The 22,435-nt window shown below is 32.7% G+C and overlaps 1 protein-coding gene across 4 annotated transcripts in view; it reads right to left on the bottom strand.

Moving 5' to 3' along the window:
* Positions 1-22,435, bottom strand: part of Dmd (dystrophin) — a 1,920,150-nt gene that overhangs the window by 1,311,755 nt on the left and 585,960 nt on the right. For all 4 annotated transcript variants that reach the window (XM_036174407.1, XM_036174408.1, XM_036174405.1 and 1 more), the window contains 5 exons: positions 14,219-14,364; positions 12,053-12,265; positions 9,440-9,553; positions 8,133-8,288; positions 3,537-3,707 (listed from right to left, as the gene is read on the bottom strand). In XM_036174407.1, coding sequence (XP_036030300.1) covers positions 3,537-3,707; positions 8,133-8,288; positions 9,440-9,553; positions 12,053-12,265; positions 14,219-14,364 — 800 coding nt within the window. The remainder of the gene's footprint in view (positions 1-3,536; positions 3,708-8,132; positions 8,289-9,439; positions 9,554-12,052; positions 12,266-14,218; positions 14,365-22,435) is intronic.

Below are 22,435 nucleotides of genomic sequence, written 5' to 3'. Positions count from 1 at the left end.
ATAAGAAAGTAGTCTGTGTAATTTAGTTGGAGGCCATGTACACTTAACCTATATTGCTAAAATCTGAAAATACATTTTAGAACATACATACATACAGAAAGAGAGAGAGAGAGAGAGAGAGAGAGAGAGAGAGAGAGAGAGAGAATCTGTAGTTTAGATGATTCCTGACTTCAACAATACCACCTAAAAGTAGAAGTGTGTGTTGCTTATGAAGGAAATGTCATTAGCTGAATATGTAGTAGGCATAAGAAAGTGAAAAAAAACTATGAAGATCTAAGGATATTTTTAGCCAATTTAGTTAATGAGTAGACATTAGTCCTACAGGAAAGCTCTGGGAAAAGTTTGACTCAGAATTATTGCTTTCATGGGTAAGTAACCACAATTGGTTGAAAGGCCGTTGAGACAATTTTACTTTCCTAATACTTATAGCCTATCACAAAATTTTAAAGTGGATCTCAGGCAAAAATAATGCAGATTTTGGCTAGTGAAATTTGCTCATAAATACAAATAGTAGGAAGAATTCAGAATATGGGAAGGACATGAGCAAGAGAGGTATAAAATGCTGTTTTATATATTTATAATTTCAGCATAATTGACCTTTCCTTTGGATTTAGCTTCAGGATGCCATAAAATACATATTATGATGGAAACCAAAAGACATTTTAACTATAAAATGTGGGCCTTCATAGATTTTAACTTAATAATTGAAAAATTCTGTTTATTCTTGTCAAAACTTTTTGACATTGTATGAGCTTGTGTTTGTTTCTATTAAATCCTATTTTATCTGTAGTAATCTTAACATTATCAATAACTTTCAAGATTCTTGATCTTTCAGCATCACTGTGCCAATGTTGATACATTGCTTCCTCCTTTGATCAATCCTTCAAACACATGGTTTGTTATCCTTTATTAGACATTAAGAAAGAGTCAAATGATTTAAGTCAATGTCATTGGGGTTATGTCTTCTCTTTGTGATAGTTTGCATTAAGCTAGCTTGAAGACTGATGTGGGATGAGAAAGAAAGGTCATAATATCTTTAACAAATGCAATCACCATTTATAAAAACTATAAAAAACATGACCTATCTAAATAGGGAGAATATTTTTTCTTGATTTTCCAACTTTTATACAATGTTGTGTGACTACTGGTTTAGGTGTTAGAGAGGTTCTGGGAAGAAATATAACAAAAGATACAAATTCAGATGGGTATTAACAATAGAGACTATAATCGTTTATATAATTGTTTGCTAGAATTTAGATACTGTCTTCATAAAAATGTATTTATGAAGAGAGAGAGAGAGAGAGAGAGAGAGAGAGAGAGAGAGAGAGAGAGAGAGGAGAGAGAGGGAGCTAGACACACACACACACACACACACACACATATATATATATAGTTAGATGCATATTAGATGCATATACAATGATCAGTTGCCTCTTATCAGTAATATATTGACTGAATGCTTCTCAAAGCATAGGTGACTGTATCCATCAGGAATTTAGTCATTGGGATTAAATGGAAACTTGTTGAAGATTTAATATTCCAGACACACCCCAAGATTCGTTGAATTCCAGATTCTGAATTTTGGGCACAACATCATATATTTTATTTATCATTTATTAGTTATTACATCTCTGTATATATATACATCTGGATGTCAGAAGACAATTTGTGATAAATGGTCCTCTCCTTTCACCACCGGGTCCAAGAGCTGGAACTTGGGTCCTCTAGCTTGGCAACAAGCACTTTTGTCACTAAGCCATCTCACCAGCCTCTAAGTAATTTTTTGTACACATCCTCCAGGTCATTCTCCATCTCAAGAACAAATATCACTGCTTTACTTATTAAACATATGTATGCTTCTATTATTTCTTTTTATTACAAGTCTATGTTTTCCAAAGCTCTAGGATTAAAACAGAATCAGTGATACATTAATAAAAGAAACATGTTAAAAATAAATTTAAAGATTTTGTTACAAAGATTCAGAATATAATAAATGATGGCTTCCAAAAGAGATTCAAAGTAGGAGGCTGCTCATCAAAAACTCCCTTTAGTTCCTTTATGACGGAAGAAAATTTTTGCTTATATGTAAAAAAGTAAAATCAATTACCAAGCAGTAATGTCATTTTAATGACCGGGAAGAAAATAAATATATAAGGAGATCTCTGTTTTGTCTCTTAGTGAGTGACATGCAAACAAGTCTGCTTCTATTTGCAACAATACAAGTGAGCACAGTTAGAATCTATAGCAAGTCCCATCTTTGTACACCAGACAGCAAACTGACCTCAAGAAATTCCTTGACTTGCAAGCAGAACCTCAAGAAATTGGATTTTTTTTTTTTGCCAATTCCCTTAGCTGCTGTTGCCAGAGGCTGTCTGGGCCATTCCCTTTCAATTTTCCAGCATACTGCACCAATTGTTTGGCTGAACCAATTACTTAAACATGCCAATCAAAGTGAACAAATTGATTGGACCACTCACTTACTTTCAGGATTGTTTTCACAATTTTAAAATTTGAAGCACACTAGGACTCTGTGGCACAAGAAGTTAGCATGAAGTATTTATAAAGATACAGAATAGACAGAGAGACAGTAAGCAAGACACTGAGCCAAACCAAAGAATCCAGCAAGGAACAAAAAAGCTAATAAAGCAGCATTTATCTTCTCAGAGATCTGAAGTTGTATTTATTGACTTTTATTAGAGGTGATTGAAAAAAAGCCACCAGAGAACTGTGATATTATGGGATGGAACACAACAGTTGGCAAAAACTTTGAAAATCATAAAGGTGCTAGACTAAAATGTAATAGGTCAAAATGGAATGGGATGACATATCATCCATCCATGTTGTTCTACTACAGATAAGACATGAATAGTCATAGTTGTGTACTTGCCTTATGTATTTCTGATTAGCAGAGAAAGAATGAACTGTATTAGTTTCAACATACCTACTGTTAATATAGCTAGTCTCATCATGACCTCCTCACAACCAAATGTGAAAACATCATAGACTTTAATGAGAAACCCTTAAAAGATCTACTCTTTTTACTCAAAATGCAAATTCATATCGTAGCCTTCACAACTCTGGTGTTAATGGATATTTATCCATTGCCTCAAATGAATCTCAAGGTACTTAGCCTCTGCTCTACTGCTTTTGTGTAGGTGGTTCTTTATTATTTTCTTTCCCAATTCATCATAGGATCTTTGCTAGAAGTATTTCCTGTGTCAGGAATGTGCTTCTGTGATTTATTTTTGAACATTGGCTTTTTCTCATTACTCAGATCTCTCACATTAAATGTACTTCCTCACAGATGCTTTACAAATCAAACTTTTGCAAAGTACCATCTCACACCCATCAATTGTCTTATAACCAGTAATCATTCTCTATTTTACAAAACTAGCAGGATTCTCTTTTGAAAGTCACTATAAGCACCATTTACGTGTTCCTAAAAGAACAGTAGCTCAAAAAGCATAGATTTTTCAGAATCACAATTTCATTGATGTTCTATTTCTTTTCATTTTCCTTTCTTTGTTTTCTTTTACCTTCATCTCTTCAACAGCAGTCTGTAATTCTTCTGGAGTTTTGTATTCAAAATCTCTCTCTAGATATTCTTCTTCAGCCTGTGTCATCCACTCATGCATCTCTGATAGATCTTTCTGGAGGCTTACAGTTTTATCCAAACCTGCTTTCAAGGCTTCCTTTCTGGTGTAGACCTTTCATAAAAACCAACGAACAAACAACAACAACAAAAGGTAAAACACAAGGATTGGCAGTGAAAGTGCATTATTTTCACCATAAAACAAATCAATCTATAAATAACAAAGAGCTTAGATAGCAAAGATAAAGCAAGAAGGAACATGAGTAATGACATAAACAACCAGCTTTTCACTTCGTGTCCTGTGAAAGGGGCACATGTGAGATGACCTCCTGGGTCCTCTTGGTATTGTTTGACCCAATGTATGGCCAGTTTAGCAGAGACTAGTACTGTGGTTTTCTCACATCTATCCCTCACTAGAAGGAACTTGGAGGATCGATGATCAGACCAGCAGACCTGACAAGGGTATGCAACTGGAGAAAACACTAGAAATGACCTACTAATTATTTTCCGGAAAAATAGACTAATTTAGCAACAGATCAGACTAATGTTTTAATGAATCTGATTACATTTAGAATGCTATTTCATAATTACTCTCAACATATTCTTGTATATAAGAATAATAAAACCTCATGGCAGCAAGTCATTGAGGACTATGATTACAATCCAACACTTTGGGAGGCTGTCATGAGCTCACACCAAGTATGTGAGTTATACATCAGTCTTTGATTAAACCTTATTACTACACAAAACAAACAAATAATAAGAAATCATCAACAATGAAAACAACAAACAAAAAAGAACAAAACATATGGGATTTGAATACGCTGTACAGTTATAAATATAAGCTGGTGCCATTTAATTAGCACAGTTAATAAAATAACCAAGTTCCTATATTATAATATTGTTATTGTTTTATGTGCCAATTCTCTTTGTGAAGAGAGAAAAACAAAAATAGAAAATATGTGCAGTTAACAGTTTTATTGGGACATACACAAGTGGCCACTTTATATAATTATGTACATTTTGAGTGCAATTTTAAATGCACTAGTATTTAAATTCTTATGGGTATTAAAATTTCTCATAAGCCTAAGTGCAAAACAGTGGAAAATGTATATATGGGTCATTAAAAAGAATATATGGCCATGTACAATACACACACACACACACACACACACACACACACACAGACACATATTAGATAGATAGACTGACAAATATACATAGTATATGATGTTATGTAATATGTATAACATGTGTAATGGGTACTTGCATAGGATGTTCAAATATGAATAATTGTTAAGTAATGAAAATTGATATATTTTCATTTAGAAAATAGGGAAAGAATAAATAGTGAAGATGATCAGTTTAGGAGAGGAGGCAGAAAGAAGTTTCCATGCCTGTTGAGGATGATACACAATAGCGCACAACGTTAAGAGAGTATATTAGTCAAATAGGTTTAAAGTCTACTACTCTTGAATCTAAATTTCTCTTTTTATTACTTAAGAGTAAATCAGAATATATAGAGTTGTGTATATGCTGTTCAATGCATCTTGGATAGCAGTTGATTAGAAACAGTTCTCGGTATGCTTTAATAGGGGAATAAACAAATTATGGCGTAAATCTACCATTATCTATTGTAAAATGAAAGTTGCTCAAATATACATATATATTGTATTTGAAAATCAAGTTAAATAATGTATGTAGAAATCTGAATTGTATGTCTGATGTTGTTGTTTCATTTATTGGTTATTTTTTTTAGTGCTGGAGATTGGATCCCAGATCTCCCTGAAAGTAGACAAACCCTGGATCATTGAGCAACAGACCCATTTTATAAAGTCTAGTTTTTAAAACCACATCACTTTCTGAAAATTTAAGTTGTTCTATAATTCAGTACTCATTTATCAGAAAAACAGCAAGACTTACAACTTCTAAAACAATGCCCTATATTTGAATAGCTTGTTATAAAGTACCCTACACTATTACACTTAGTGTAAAACGCTTCACTCTTCCATTCAAGTGTAACTCCTTAAATGGTGTTCCTGTCCATAAATGAACAAGTTTCTGTATTTTAAATAATGCTATCTACCAAATGCAAATAATTTTTTCACACATTTATCTCATCAACAGTAAATTTGACAATTATTCTAATAAACACATATTTTTCAAAGTGAACCCATAAAGAGCCTAAGCCAATAGGATATTAAATTTTTACATAGTTGCTGTTCTTTCCCTGAATCTTTTGAAGCATTTAAAGATACAGAGTATTAAAAAGACTAATAGACTTTAGTCAATATTTGTAGCAAAATAAATTATGCTATACTATACAAGTAAACTAGAGGAAAGAGGACAGAAGTAAGATTTTAAAGGAAAGAAAGTTACATTCTGAGCTGATGAGTGTCCTGGAAGAGACAGTCTTTCCAATAAGAATTACTGAGCTCAGTCTGTAGAAAGATAACATTGTTTGTCTTTCTTCATGTTCATAAGTAACCTAAGATTTTGTTAGTGAGCAAAGCCTCTAAAATCTTTCACAAATATAACAATCCATGGCTTTACTAACCAGAGAGAAATTAGAAAACGTTTGTGTTTTCCTATATGAAAAGGATCATATGGAAACACTTTACTCTAGCATGGCATTTCCTCCTAAATATAACACATTGACAACACCAAATTGCTTGTCATGAACTACACAACTGTCAGTGTCAGATGATTATATTGTATTCTAGTCTCATAACACATAAAGTAGAAAGTTGTTCATGTCTTCTGTTGTGAAATTTTCAAGTCTAATATTGAGTACTATTTCACCTATATCCTTTAATCTATGACCTCAGAATAAGAATTTTCATGAGGGTAAGTATAATGTCCATTTTATGTCCAATTTACATCTTATAATAAAGGTTTAGTAATAATAGTCAAATAAATAGGCAAAGAAAATAAATGAATAAATTATTTTTTAACTGATCTATATCTTTCTTTATTACATATTAATAATTTAATACATATCTACAGGCTATGGTGATTTAAGGTATATATAAACATACAAAATCTCCTTTTTCTCTCCCTTAATTCCTTATTTTCTTTGCTCATAGTTCGATAATTTGTGGACTACTTTAATAAGAATTATCTTTTTTAAAAAAATAGCTACAGTTCTGACATTGTTCATTTAGATATATTATCCCTGAAATTTCAAATAATGTTGCTTTTCTTCTTTGATATTTTTTAGTTACAATGTATATTCTTTATCATTTTATACTATTAAAATCAGATTTAGGGACTGTTAATTATCATCAACTACTACAAATTATCCTTCGACATAAGAGAAAACACCATGTTTTCATTCTAATGTGCAAATATTTCTATACAGGACAGAAAATATTTCATTTCTGTGTTTCCCCTGGAACAGTGAAGTGTATGTAGACTGTGATATCTCAAGAAAGAAAAGGATATAAAAATTTTCATCATTCAATACCAGGACTGGAATATGGTTAGGCTCCATGGCTAGCTTTTGTTAAGCAACATGTCAGTAAATTCAAAACATTAATTAATAGTTCTTAATATACATTATAGAAGACAGTAGGTCTTAAGCAATAAAACTTGAAGAATTGAAAAGTTATAAAAATATGGTTCTATAAAATACGAAAATCTGTTTGAGTAGCATTCAGCTGCTTACTCCACTTTTTTCTCAGTAAAATATTTGTATTCTTTCTAGTCCTCTGTTTAAGTTCTTACTAAAACTAATACATTTCATTCAGGCCTTGTGGGAAATTTTCAGAGATATAATCCACTATTTAAGTTTTTTTGTTTTCCTTTCTTTTACTCTGGGCAACTCTTCTATCAATGAATACAAGTTAGCTGACCCAGGGCTATTTCATCTGTGAGTTAACAGAACAGTTAAGCAATTGTCAATGATTGTATTAACTGTACATATTTGCTTTGACTTTCTATTATAAATTCTTTCCTTTCTCAAACTTAGCTTTTACTCTTTGGCATTATTTCTTTTCAACTTAGAACGTTACTTAAACATAACAAAAGACTATTTGCCTCTATAATACATAAATAAACTTGTCTTTAACTTTCAAATTTACTAAACTTAAAAGCAGTCATTGTTTTAGTTCAAAATGTCATGTTTTGAGAGTGAACTATTGATACACACTGCTTATAAATGTGTTTTATTTTCCACAATTTAATCCTGAAATTAGAAATAAATATCTACAAAATGCTGTATTAATTGGCAAGCTTGGGTATGAATGTAGAGTTTATTTCCATACCTAGTAAATGTAAATATACATTCTATCCTCATTAAGTCAATTAATAAAATTGATGCTTTTTTAGAAATTTTATTTTACTTTTCAGTATGGCAATTAGGAACCATTGAAAATATTGACTAAATAGTATCATGTATGACAGAAACAGGTGAATTTGTTTGAAATAAGAGTGATTTTGACAGTCAACATAGTCAGGAAGAAAGTTTTAAATGAAGATAATGATGAAGGCTGACCATTAGAAATTACTAACTAGCCATAGTGAACTAAACTGCTCATACCTGGCGGCACATGTGATCCCACTGAGTGTTAAGTTCTCTCAGTTCTGTTTCAAGTCTGGATGCAAACTCTTGTTCGGCTTCACTCTTTATCTTCTGTCCACCTTCATTGACACTGTTTAGACTGGGCTGTATTGTCTGAATATCACTGACTAAAAGCTAAGGAAACAACGTTTGTTTAACATGACTGAAAAAGTATCACCATAAATTTTATGATTATTTCACCACATCCAACATGAATTTTGACTATTAAAAGAGTAACAAAAACATAAATCTATCTACATAAAGTCCTTAAAATATTTAGTGGAAGTTCTTACCATGAATGATGGAGGGAATTATCTATACATTTGATATTTTTCTCAAGAAGACTTTCAAATAAATTTGATATTTCTTGCTAGAAAATGAGTCAAATTGATACACTTCATACATAAATAGATTCAAAGTAATTTTAGTTTTGTAAAACAGAATACTCTAATAATTGTTCATAATAGGATGGCATGATTATTTTTTAGCTTTTACTTGAAAAGCAAGTTATTTAAAGAGATTGTTTACTTTCTCCATATTGCAATACAATGGTCTGTTGAATAACATTTCAGAAATATATATATATATATATATATATATATATATATATATATATATATATATATAGTTTGTCTTAGAAGGATGGGTCAGTGGACAAAGTGGTTGCTATGAAAAGAGGATTAAATTCATATATGTATACACATATAAAAACCTTGCCACGGTGTTGTGTGTACTTATTCTACTGTTTGTAAAGGAAAATGTACACCCAGTGCTTGCTAGTTAGGAAGATTAGACAACTAATGAGCTACAGTTCCATTGAGAGACTTTCTCAAAAAATACCATGGAAAGCAAGAGAAGAAGGCACTTGATATTAGCCTCTGGCATTCCTGCAATGTGTACACCACACCACACACACACACACACACACACACATTATTATATAGTCCATTGAAATGCAATCCAATATGAATAATAACCTATGGTAAAAGCAAATAATTACCTTAAAGTTTTCTTTAAATTATATGGAATTTTGTGTTAAGTTCTATTAAGTGAGGCCCAAATAATAGGCAATATAGGCACTAGTGATATTTTGGATACTTAAACAATTTTTCTGAGGGCCTTGAAGAATTTTTAGCAATATCTAAGACCTTTATGCACTAGGTGCTAGTACATCCAAAAATGTGTTCAGATATTGGGAACTGTCCTATCAGCAAGTGACTAAGCTAACTAAACAGTATTACCCATATAAAAGATATCATTTGAAAAGCATCCAATAAAAATCTTACTCTGCATTGCTTCAGCTGCTTTTTTAGAATTTCAGAATCCCCCAGGGCAGGCCATTCCTCTTTCAGGAAAACATCAACTTCAGCCATCCATTTCTTCAAGGTTTTTATGTGATTCTAGAATGAAAAAAACAAAACAAAACAATTTTAAGGTTACTAAGTGCTGATTGTTCTTAACACAGTTGATTGTGATGATATATTTGTACATAAGCGGGAAAACAATTTCCATGTTTGAGAGATGTCTCACTGTAGCTATTCTTGAAAAGAATGTAGTTCTAAGACTGTATTTTATGGTCTATAGAATGAGCATTGGTGTGTGGAGTCTGTTACTGTTAAAAATTTTAAAAAAAAGTACTACTGAAGGTGATTTTATGATGTTCATCTAGAGAACATTAAATCATGTTCCATCTTGAGAAATTTTAAGTTACAAAACAACGAATGATAATACTAATAATGTGCCGTTAGTGTACATACAACGAACAATGAACAATAAACTCAATGTAATGATGTCTTACAGCGTCCCTAAACCTGAACTTGCACGAATTGTTCTCTGCAGTTGACAGTTTAAACAGTTCCTTCAGTTGAAGATATTCAGAAAAGATTTTGTTACATTTAAGACAAAGTTTTTAAATTCTTCTTTGTCTGACCAGTTGGAGTAACAATCAGGCAATGATATCTTTAGTCATTTGTAAATTGGAAAGCACCTCCCACCTTTCCCCCCTTGTACATTTATTTATGTACTTCATTTCAGTGACTTTTCAAATGTAAATCTGTCACTTAAATACATATAATTCAATTAAAATGTGCAGTTATACTTTTTTTCCTTTCTGAAATATCTATTGAGAACATATGCTTCACATAAGTTTCTCTTGCAATATGATGAAAATATGGTTAGTAGCTACAGTTTTAAATGCATTTGACTAAATCTAAGGACCTCAGCCCTCTCACCTTACTGGTATGTTTCTGGGGTATTTTTTACCCTCCATGTCTCTATTTATCTTCATTAAGGTCTTACCATGTACTCCTTGATGAATTAATTATAATATTCTAGGTTCATCTCATTCTTGCTCCACACAAATCCTTTTTTCTAAATTTATACCAGTGACCTCTTCCCTTTTATGATGATGTTTGGGTGATGGAAATATAATTATATTATCCCTTTAAAAAAAAACCAAACTGGTAACAGACCTTTGCGAATGTTGTTCTGTTGTTGTTGTTGTGTTTAATTCCATTCTGCAAGTGAAATGACTCATGCAAAAGTGAAACGTTCACGACCATTCAGGACACAGTACATTTCTGAACCATATATTTTATTAGAAAACATACATACTATGAATGAAATATTGAACTTATTCCAATTAAATGAGCATTTTCTAAATTTTGCAAGGATCTCATTTTTACCTCTTTAATACTGAGTTCTACTAGTTCAATGTATAGTTGAGATCATCTGTATAATGATAAGTGTTTCATTAGCTCTATTCCTTATTAATGGAGTTCTGTCTTGCCCAGTTATACTGCTTAACACAGTTATACATATTTAATATGTTATCAACTATGCCCGACAAGACAAAGGGACATTGCATATAAGAAAATGTTAAACATGCGAACAAAATCCTTTGTCATCTGGCCGATCATAATGTACATAACAGAATGCTAGAGGGCTTGTTTTATTGAGGGGAAGTGAATAAAAGACAAAAGTTAGTACAGTGAAGGAGAGCAGGATAGACAGAAAGAGATTCAGAGCTAGACGTAGTCACCAGAAGATGCTAGGATAGTAGGAGATATATTCATGAATACAAGATTGTGTGTTGCTTCTTAAAGCCTGGATTCATGACAAGCCTCACCCATACATTGGGCACTGTAGATAGTGTTTTAGCTAGAAAACATAAGAATGAACAATTTACTAGCAGGACCAGAATTGAAGTAAAGATACTGTTTTAATGTATTTGAATGGAGTAATGATGCTTTTGAACTTCATATTATTATATTTTACAATTGAGAAGAGAGGCACATCTAAGAGAGATAAAACCTGTAAAATTAACTGCTTTAGAATCTCAGACTCAAATGTAATTATTGGATTACTATATTCAGTCTAGGTTATTAGTGTAGTAGATCTACTAAAATATTAAATTAATAGAAGTCATTGCAGGGAAGGCAATGTAGCAGAAATTAAACATATACTCACAAGTCAAAAGTGAAATGTGGTAATGAAAATATATGCTTGTTATACATATAATATATAAAATATATGTGTATATATGTATGTTGTGTGGTAAATTATATATGTGTGTGTGTGTGTGTGTGTGTGTGTGTGCAACTTAAGGAAAATATAACTAATGTTATATGTATGTTTTAAATTATTATGTCAAGAATTTTAACTATAACTGGTGCTAGTGAAAACAATCAATTACATTCTATACAAAATCCAAGAAGAATAACTCACTGCTGTTTTGTTAGGAAAAATAGTTTTATACTCATTTGTGAAAGATTTAACTTTTAATCTCATCAATGTCTTTGATGGACTGTGGGGGTCAAATTTCTATTTTCCATTACATTTTACAATGCTCTGCTATGTGGAAAATAAGTATGGATATAAAAAGCAAAATCTAGGCTTACCTGTATTTTTCGAAGTTTATTCATATGTTCCTCCAGCTTTTGGCAATGTTCCATCAACTGGGTGGAGAGCTTCTTCCAGCGTCCCGCAACCTCTTCAAATTCTACCTGATATTTCTGGCTTATATCTGAAGGTGCTTTTTTGGACATCTCCTTCACAGTGGTGCTCAGATAGTTGAAGCCACTTTCTTGTTCTTTCAAAGAACTTTGCAAAACCTCAAAATTAAAAAATGAGGTGTACTTACATTAAATGGTGCATAATTGATGAGCTTATCCCACATCAAGAAGAAATTAATTGAAAGTATACATAAAGATATAAAGTAGAATTTCTGATAAAACAGTCTACATATATTCTTACAAATAATGTGTAATATATTCCAAATCATATTTTATTTAGCCAGAAATTTAGTATACCCAATTTTACTGAATGTCTACATATTAATAATTATGTTTATTATATAAGTAATGCATTTTATTCACCTATAATGAAACTGCAATAAGCAAATATTCAACTTTCCTTCTTAAAATTATCACTAAATTGTATGTATATGTGTGATAAAACTTGAACGTGCTATCAAAATAGCTGAGTACTAATATAAATTAAAGTTTTATAATTATTTTTTAACTTTCCACTTTTATGAATTATGTTTACATTCATCTATTTGTATCATTGAACATAATTCTAATTTTTTGTAAAGATGCAGATTTTCATAAATTATGTTCATATGTACAATTGAATGAAAATTATGTATTAATATAAAATACTGAAGAGATTTCCTCAAAAAATTAAATTCCCATAATTAAATGAGATTTTTTTCTACTTCTGACTTATACTATGTTCTAGGAAAGATTATGTCTCATTCTATACTTCATCCTTTAGAATTGCATTTAAAACTTGTCATAAAATTATTCAACATTTATTATCTCCTTGGTGACTTTCATTTGAAGATTATTCCCTGGATTTAGAAAAAAAATGTCTTTGTGTCATTTTTCTTTCCTTTGGTGTTTTTGGATTGGCTGTTCTTGTATCTTACTGAAATGTATGACTCACTACTAGATATTTAAAATTTTCACCATTCTAAATTCTTGAAAAAACTTCCTTTTACATAGTAATTTATGTTTTCCCTTATGACACAGGTTCCCTAAACATTCCCAAGGGCCCTTTGACTGCTCTTCTTTAACTTGTTTTTCTGTTCTAATTTCAGTTTCTAGTCATTAATCCAAGATTTGTTTTGTACTTTCTTTACTCTGTAATTGCTTTATTTTTATAGGCTCATTTTTTCTGAAGTTTATTAGTTCTGTGGGTCACACATTCAAGTGAACATCAGCATTACTACACCAAATATGTAGAAAGAGGAACCCTACTGCTATTTTTCTATCTTATCATAGAGAAAATGGCCTACAATTAGGGATTATACATAAGAAAATATTTAAATGAAATTGCCTTCAAATTATTTCATAGAGAACTAATACATAGCCATTTTTAAAGACACTTGAAATAGCAAAAATGTAATGGTATATTTATTAACTTAATTCTTAAAATATAGACACAATACCTTAATTTCTAACTATATTATATTTTTTTCAGAGTTTAGAAGAATGAATACATAACATGGCATTTTTAGAATCAACAAAAAAATAGTTCTTACTTGTCCTCATATCACATGCATTTCTCATATTAGTATTTAAACTTTTCTGGCTTAGGCTGTTATACCTACTCATAATCAAATATTTCATCATAATCTTACAATTAAATTCTAACAAATTATATAAATTCATTGATTTTACCTATGCTTAAAGATATCAGGATTCATAAAATACGTAATTATGACAAAATAATATGATGTAATTTTAATACTCATACTGATATCTTAAAGTGTACATTAAACTTAAAAGGAAATTATAGCTTTATTCCACAATTATTCTAAAGGTAATACTTTTACTATAAATATAAATATCCATCCATATATATATTTATGAAGTTGTTTATATATAGAAATAAGGAACAGTCATGTTGTTAGTCTCAAATTCTCCTGTTCATTTTTTTCAATTACTAACCTATGATTCCCACCATAATTATCTTTATTTATATTTAATGCAACAATAATGAAAAAAATTGACAAATAAGACATGTTCTTTGTTGCTTATGATATTCAAATGCCTACAGACCTGTAATTTCCCGAGTCTCTGCTCCATTATTTCATATTCAGTGACACTGAGGTGAGGTATTGAGAGTTTGTTTTCTGACTGCTGTATCCATGTCCGGATGGTACTCATTGTCTCCTGGTAGCGCATTGGTGGTAAAGTATCAAAAACTTTATCAAAGGAAGCAAAGAAAAAGAATAATAATTAAATCAATTTAAACAGTGGAAAAAAGTCTAACTAAATCAATTTAAACCCTGTCATATTTTACTTATTTGTCAGCAAATGCAATTATATTAAGTATTAATAATATCTGTGCCTGAAATATAATGTAATCTGGTTGCACTAATGGAGCCACCTTCTTACTTAATACATGTCTGGTATATTAAGAACAATTTATGAGATATACTGAATTTTAAAATTCAACATTTTATTTTCAAATTTTTCAATTTCACATTTTGAAAAATCAAAATTTTTAAGTTCAACTCAACCAAACTCTGAGTAAATTTATTCATTTGTAAGGTTTAGAGATAGAGGCTGAGTAATTTTCCCAATGTCATATAGATTCTATTTGGAGAAAGTATATCACACATTGAGAACAACCTTTCTTTTGTGATTGTTTTGGAAAGAACAATACTATTATCTAAAAACATTCATGTTAAAAGAAAACATCACTGATTTTACTAAGATCTACCAGTTTATATATGATTAATGTGTATCAGGAACTATAAGAGAAATCACACTTAATAAAAATAAACCAGTTACTTAGATATTATTAAAGCCATTTATAAATAATACAATACAGACTGTAAAAGATAGCCAACTCATTTTTCACTAAGGTTCAAATCCAGTATTTCAAACAAAACCATCTAGGTTTACAAGCAAAACAGCTAAAAGGCATCTGTTACTTTCATAGTTTCTTTATGTACACATCTCTTGAAAAGCATTTACATATGGGATACCTATACTTATCCTGACTGTTGGTGGAGAAATTAGTTAAGAATTAGAAAAAATAAAATAGTATCATAAATTGGGCATGGTGATACATAACTCTAATCCTGGCAATTACAAAGTGGAGGCAAGAGAATTGAGAGTACTAGACTAGTTTCATCTACATTACAAACTTTGAAGAAGCCTGGGCTGCATGAGATACTGCCTCAAAATGTAATGGTGTAATATGTTTTAAGCATAATAAAACACATCAAAGCAGAATAAAATACAATACTTTGAAATAATTAAGTGGATAGATTTCATAGCAAATTAAATGGCACAATAAAAGTAAAATGCAATGATAGGTCAGAATTAAATATATAGAATAAATATAAGAAAATAATAAAATGAACAGAAGGACACACTTATAGTAGGAGACTTCAACATCCCACCCTTATGCATGGACAGGTTTGCCAAACATAAGCTTAACAGAAATAAAGGAACTAAGAGATGTTGCGACTCAAATGGACTTCATAGACATCTACAGAACATTCGACCATAACACAAAAGAATATACTTTCTTTTCAGCATCCCATGGAACCTTCTTTAAAATCAACCACATACTCTGTCACAAAGCAAATCTCAACAGATACAAAAAAAATGGAATAACCTCTTAAGGTATTTTAGAGTATGATTTTTAAAATTTCATACTGAAATACTGGAAATGGAGAACAGCATTCAACAAGTATTATCTTACTTAAGAGTTTATGCCCACATTTATTTTGAGATTTCACTTATTTTTTGCATTTCCAGTTTTTTTTCTTTAAAAGCCCATTCAGTGTTTTAAACCTCAGTAATTTTGTAGCATTTTTTATTTTATTTTAACTATATCACTCTGTCTCTTTGTCTCTCTGTCTGTCTGTCTCTGTCTCTGTCTCTGTCTCTCCTCTCTCTTTCTCTCTCTCCCCCTCTCTCCCCCTGTGTGTGTGTATGTGTATGTATGTATATGTGTCTGTGTATGTAAGTCTATGCAACATGTGCCTGTGGATACCAGAATAGGTCATCATATCCTCTGTAGCTGGAGTTATTGGCAATTGTATGCTACCCAACATGGGCACTGGAAACTGATTTCAGGTCATCTGCAGGAATATTATCTGCTTTTGACCACTAAGCAAATGCTGTTTGCCACTAAGGTCCATGCCCAAGACTGAGTGTTTAAATTCATTTAAAATTAAATTAAATAATGTGTTTCTTTCAAATTAAATCAGATACTTTTATTTGGGTATTATATAAATATTCATAAACAAAATCAGAGGGGTCTTGTAAATGGTGATGGTGAATGGAGGCATTATAATGTAGTGAAGATCTCAGATGGCATAATAGTAGATGAGAGAATATATGTTGGATGGATCATAGATTTCATACAGAATGATTTAATTTAATGTGAGTATGTGAATTTTAGAAAACAGTTTTTTCTCCTGTGGCAGTGGTTTGGAGAAAATGTGTATTAGTAGCATGCTAGAAGTTTTGGTAACCATTTAAATTATATCATTATGATGCACATAGATCAGGATAGAGAATTAAGTGTAAAGTGAATCAGTATAGGTGTTGGAAATGGTCTTTACTAGTAAGACACTCACAAAATTTTATGATGTAAAAAGACGGCTTCTTGTTTTTATATATATTGGCTGTTGAGTGGAACAACTAGGAAACTGTATTTTTCATTTCAAAAAAGCTTAGATGTGGACTCAGCTGTCTATGTCCTACTTTCATAAAATCACTTAAGCTTTTAGAAGTTTAGACATCATTTACAGAAATATGGATGATAATATGTTTGGGAGAAATAAATTATGCTTTTATTTGTAATTTCTTAATTTTGAAATTATTCCATAAATACTTGAAGCACCAGAAATGCAAGAAGTGAAAACTTAGTTATCACTTGAGGTTTAAATTTTAATTGCTGAATCAATCTTCAAACCAATCATTACTGGAAATTATAGCTACTGGAATAAGCATCAAAAGAAATAAAGGGATATTGAGAGGATTACATGAACAGGGCAACCTCACTTATAAACTTATAGTAGTTGTCACATCATGTGACAGAACAAATTTTAATATGGAGAGAGGAAGTTATACATAAATCCCACCTTTATGTAAGGAGTTATTGTCAATTGATAGATACTGGGAGACGGAGAGACAATTTTCATTAAGAGTGTAGCCCTTGATATATCAACCATGTTCCAGTAGAAGGCCACACAAACAAATGGGTAGCACAAATTGGACTAAATAAAGAGAGATAGAGTGTGTGTGAGTGAGTGAGAGAGAGAAGAGGGTACAAGGTTAAGTGAGTATGGGATGGAGTAGATCTGACAGGAATTAGGAAAGAATGTTAATTTGGTCAAAACACATATTATGAAATTCTCAATGAACTAATAAACACTTTTTTTAAGTATCCAATAACTGGGATCATCTCTCAGGAGTGGAATTCACAAAGTACTTCGCTGCTGGGACACTGAGCCTCCAAGAAGGGGATTTTTCTATATGGGTTCCACAATTGAAGGAGTTATCATGTCCTCTGACTGAAATATACATTGGTATATAGAGAATAAGAAAAATACCCTAATATCAACTTCTCATATCCTCAGTGCCCTCTGAGCTACTCACTCTGCCAAACTAAAGGAAACAGCCAATTTGAAAAAGAATGTGGAGTAAATGTCATCTTAATGGCAAGAATAGGGAATGGTGGTGTCGGGAGGGAAGAGGGACAGACAAGTGATCTTAAGAGTATGATGGTTGAGGGAATGGTGCAGGGGTTGGGGGTGGGGTAGAGGGATAGATAGAGGATCTCAAGAGTATAATGGTTTAGGAGAATGGTTTTTATGAGAAGGCAAGAGAAGAAAATTTTGTATTTTATTTAGTACTTCATTAATAAGAATTATGTTCTTACTAGACAAAACCTTTTTATATATTAGAGCCTCTCCATGGTAGAATAATATGTGGTATATCAATACAAATTAAATAGCATGTGAAGTGAACAGGTAGTAATCAAGAGGCTTCCCTGTAGACAATTATGTGAACAGACTAAAACGAGGTGAAAGAATGAATATCAATCCATATATATTAACAGAATCATTTTGTTCCACAAGGAATATAATAAATGGAATAATCATGAGAAATGGTTGTGTCTAGTAGAATAAATAAATTTATGTTCCTGTATTAAAATTGTCAGAAGCAGATTAGTATCCAAACACCATGTATACATTTACAAATATACAGAAATATAGATGCACAGACATATATAAATTCTAACACATGAAAAAAGAAAATGCACAAGTATGTTTAACCTGAATCATATAGAGATTACATTTAAAGGTTCATTTCTACCTCATTCTAGAATATGATCAGAATACAAAATGTGGTAGGTAGAAACAAAGGAAGTCATACCCAATTAGATGAGCATGTTCTATATTTATGAGTCCATTTAAACAACACTGAGTATCACATAATTCTTCTTAGTTGTTACTGGGATATAAATTTTGTAATTGAGGTAAAAATAAGCTATTATATAGAACTATGATACAAACTTTGCTAAAATACTTAGGATATGTGTGGTGATTTGAACATAAATGATTCCTGTGAGCTCATAGGTAGTGGCATTATTAGGAGGTGTGGCCTTGTTGGAGTAGTTATGGTCTTGTTGGAGGAAGTAAGTCACTGTAAAGGCAGGTTTTGGGGTCTCATTTATGTTCAAACCACACCCTTTTTCTAAGGTCACTAACTCTCTCCTTAAGGATCAATATGTAGCTTCTTTACTCTCCACTCCTTCATCAGCACCATGTTTACCTCTATGCCACCATGTGCTGCCATGTCCCGCCATGTAGAACACTGGGTTAAACCTCTGAAACTGTAAGCCACCAAATTAAATGTTTTCCTTTATAAGAGTTTCTGTAGTCATGGTGTCTCTTCACAGCTATAGATACCCTAAATTGAAAAGAAGTTGGTACGAGTGTCTGGGGTATTGTGATAGGCCTGATCATGATTTTGTTTGAAGGAATATGGATCTGGGACTGGGGGTTACAAAATCAGTTGAACACTTCAAGTGCTGTTTAATGGGCTATCCTCGTAAGAACATGGAAATCAGTTGTGCTGAGTGATTTCTACTGTAGGTGCCTGGATCAAGAGGTTTCAGATGAAAAAAATGTTAGTATGCTACCTAGAACCTGGTCTTGTGATATTTGGCTGAAGAATGTTACTGCTTTTTTGCCCTTGTCTGAAAAAGTCTGCTGAGGCCAAAGTAAAGAGTTTTGGATTGATTCTATTGGCAGAGGAAATCTCAAAACAGCCTAATATAGACTCTGCCATGTGGAGGTTAGTGGTAATACCAATGAAGATTTACAATGAAAAGGAAAAAGTTGAGCAAGAAAAATGTACAATATGAAGAGAAAAAGAGCACCAGGAAGTAGAATGGAGCTAAGTCCTGCCTGTGCTCAAGAAGATAAACAGATTAAGAAATGGAATAAACGGAGTTGTGATCTCAGAGCAAGATACCACCAAGTGAAGTTTCCAACTTATGAAAAGTAATTAAAGAACAGCTTAGATCTGAATGTGGTGGTGTATGGATTTTGAGTTTGAGGGAAGCCTGATTTATAGAGTAAGTTCCAGAACAGTAAAACTTAGGCAGTGAAGGAAACCATCAAAACCAGAAAGCTGGTGAAAATGTAACTGAACAAGGAGGCCATGTTCCAGCAACAGCAAGCAGCAGAACTTGGCAGATTCACCCATGTGGTTCTGGATTTAGAGTCAAGGGTAGAAGAAAGGCATTATGGAATCTTCCTCAGCAACTAAGGAAGGCTGCTGGTGCCAGGCATGTATCAGGGGTGTCCCTGAAAAGAAGCCTAGAGAGTTCATTGTGTGAGTTGTGAAGCTGAAGCCTGTATTGCCTCAGAGATCCCAAGATGTTGGAGATGCCAGAGCCATGGGATACCTGCTGAGGAGAGCTGCTACCAGGGAGTGGAACCAGCCCAAGAGAATGAAGTGTGTTTCAGACAACAAAGCTGAAAGGAGTTGGAGATCTGAAGAATGCTTTGACATCAGAAATGGAGATGCAGAGTTTGGAGTTTGCCCAGGTGGTTTTCAACATTGCATTGCTCCAGTATTTCCTCACTATGTTCCATTTCCTACATTTTGGTATGGTGCCATTATATGTTGGAAGTATGTGATCTGTTTTTTATTTCTATTTTATAGTGTGTTACAGTTAGATTGTATGAATCTCAGAAGAGGCTTGGAATTTTGGATTTTAAACATTGTTGAGAGTGTGATAGGCTGTATGAACTTTTGAAGGTGGACTAAATGTATTTTATATTATGATATGGATACAAGTTTATGGGGCCAGTGAGTGGAATATGTTGGTTTGAAAGAAATGGCTCCTGTAAGCTCATAGGAGGTGGTACTATTAGGAGGTGTGGCTTTGTTGAAGTATGTATGACCTTGTTGGAGGAAGTGCACCACTGTGTGGAGAGGCTTTGATGTCTTATATATCATCAAGCCATACCCAGTGTTGCAGACCACTTCCTGTTGTCTGTGGGTCAAGATGTAGCACTCTCAACTTCTTCTCCAATACCATGTTTCCCTGCATGCCACCATGATGTGCCACAATGATAATGGACTAAAGCTCTGGAAATTCAAGCCACCTCAATTAAATGTTTTCCTTTATAAGAGTTGCTGTGGTCATAGTGTCTCTTCACAGCAACAGAACCCCTAAATAAGACAGCACGTCAAAGATAAACTAGACATTAGTTTTACTGAGTAGAAATATTAACTTATACCTATTTCTCATTGTCCAGGCTTGGTTCCAGTTTGATCATTGTATATCAAATATGTGTGCTAAATTATTAAATTCTCACAATGTACCACATAAATTTGTATACGTAAAAATAAAATTAATAACAAATAAATTATTAATCATAATAAATATGTTTCTCCAAAATGGTGATAGATTTGTAAATTATACTGATCTAGTTAGATATTATGTACAGGGTTGAAATATTAACCTACACAGTATATATACATATATATATATATGGTTTTATTCAGCTAAAAATAAAGATATATTTAGAAGCAAAAATTAGTACATTTGATAAATGAGAAGTACAAATTTAAATATTTGATATAATATGGAAAAACTCAATGCAATAAGTTAAAGTGAGAATGGTATATTGTAACTATTTAATTAAATTTCAAAATGACAAGCATTACCTAATTCTAATTTAACATCTTTTTTTCACCTCTTTTATTATTATTATTATTATTATTATATTACGGTTTTAATTTTACACATCAGCCATGGGTAGCCCTGTCCTCCCCTACCCGTCCCCCCCCCCACCTCTCCCCCAGCCCCTCCCCTCCATTCCCATTTCCTCCAGGGCCAAGACTCCCCTGGGGATTCAATTCAATCTGGTAGATTCAGTACAGGCAGGTCCAGTCCCCTCCTTCCAGGCTGAGCAAAGTGTGCCTGTGTAAGCCCAAGGTTCCAAACAGCCAGCTCATGCACTAAGGATAGGTATGGGTCCCACTGCCTGGGTGCCTCCCAAACAGTTCAAGCTATTCAATTGTCTCACTTATCCAGAAGGCCTGATCCAGTTGGGGGCTCCACAGCCTTTGGTTCATAATTCATGTGCTTCTATTCGTTTGGCTATTTGTCCCTGTGCTTTTTCCAATCTTTGTCTCAACAATTCACACTGTTACAATCCCTCCTTTTTTTCAACAATTGGACACATGGAGCTCCACCTGGAGCCTGGCTGAGTATCACTGCATCCATTTCCATCAGTTATTGGATGAGAGTTCCATCTTGACTGTAAGGGTGTTTGGCCATCTGATCACCAGACTAGGTCAGATCAAGCTTTCTCTTGACCATTGCCAGCAGTCTACAGAGGATGTATCATTGTGGATTTCAGGGGACCTCTCCAGCACTCTGCCTATTCCTGTTCTCATGTGGTCTTCATTTATCATGGTCTGTTAATCCTTGTTCTCCCTTTCTGTTCTTGATCCAGCTGGGATCTCCTGCTCCCCTAAGCTTTCTTTCCCTCAAACTTTGCCCTTCATTACTCACACTGTTGTCCAAGCTGTCATGTAAATCTCATCCATTTCTCTGCCATTGGGTGATCCCTGGGTCTTTCCTAGGGTCCCATTTTCTAGGTAGTCTCCCTGGAGTTGTGTAGCACTCTAGTCATCTTTTTTTATATCTAGTATCCTCCTATGAGTGAGTACATACCATGTTTGTCCTTCTGAGTCTGGGTTACCTCACTCAGGATGATT

Source organism: Onychomys torridus, chromosome X (assembly GCF_903995425.1).
Source record: "Onychomys torridus chromosome X, mOncTor1.1, whole genome shotgun sequence".
Classification (NCBI taxonomy): Eukaryota; Metazoa; Chordata; class Mammalia; order Rodentia; family Cricetidae; genus Onychomys; species Onychomys torridus.
Note: the sequence above shows the minus strand (reverse complement) of the source record. Positions and strands in the feature narration are given on the sequence as shown.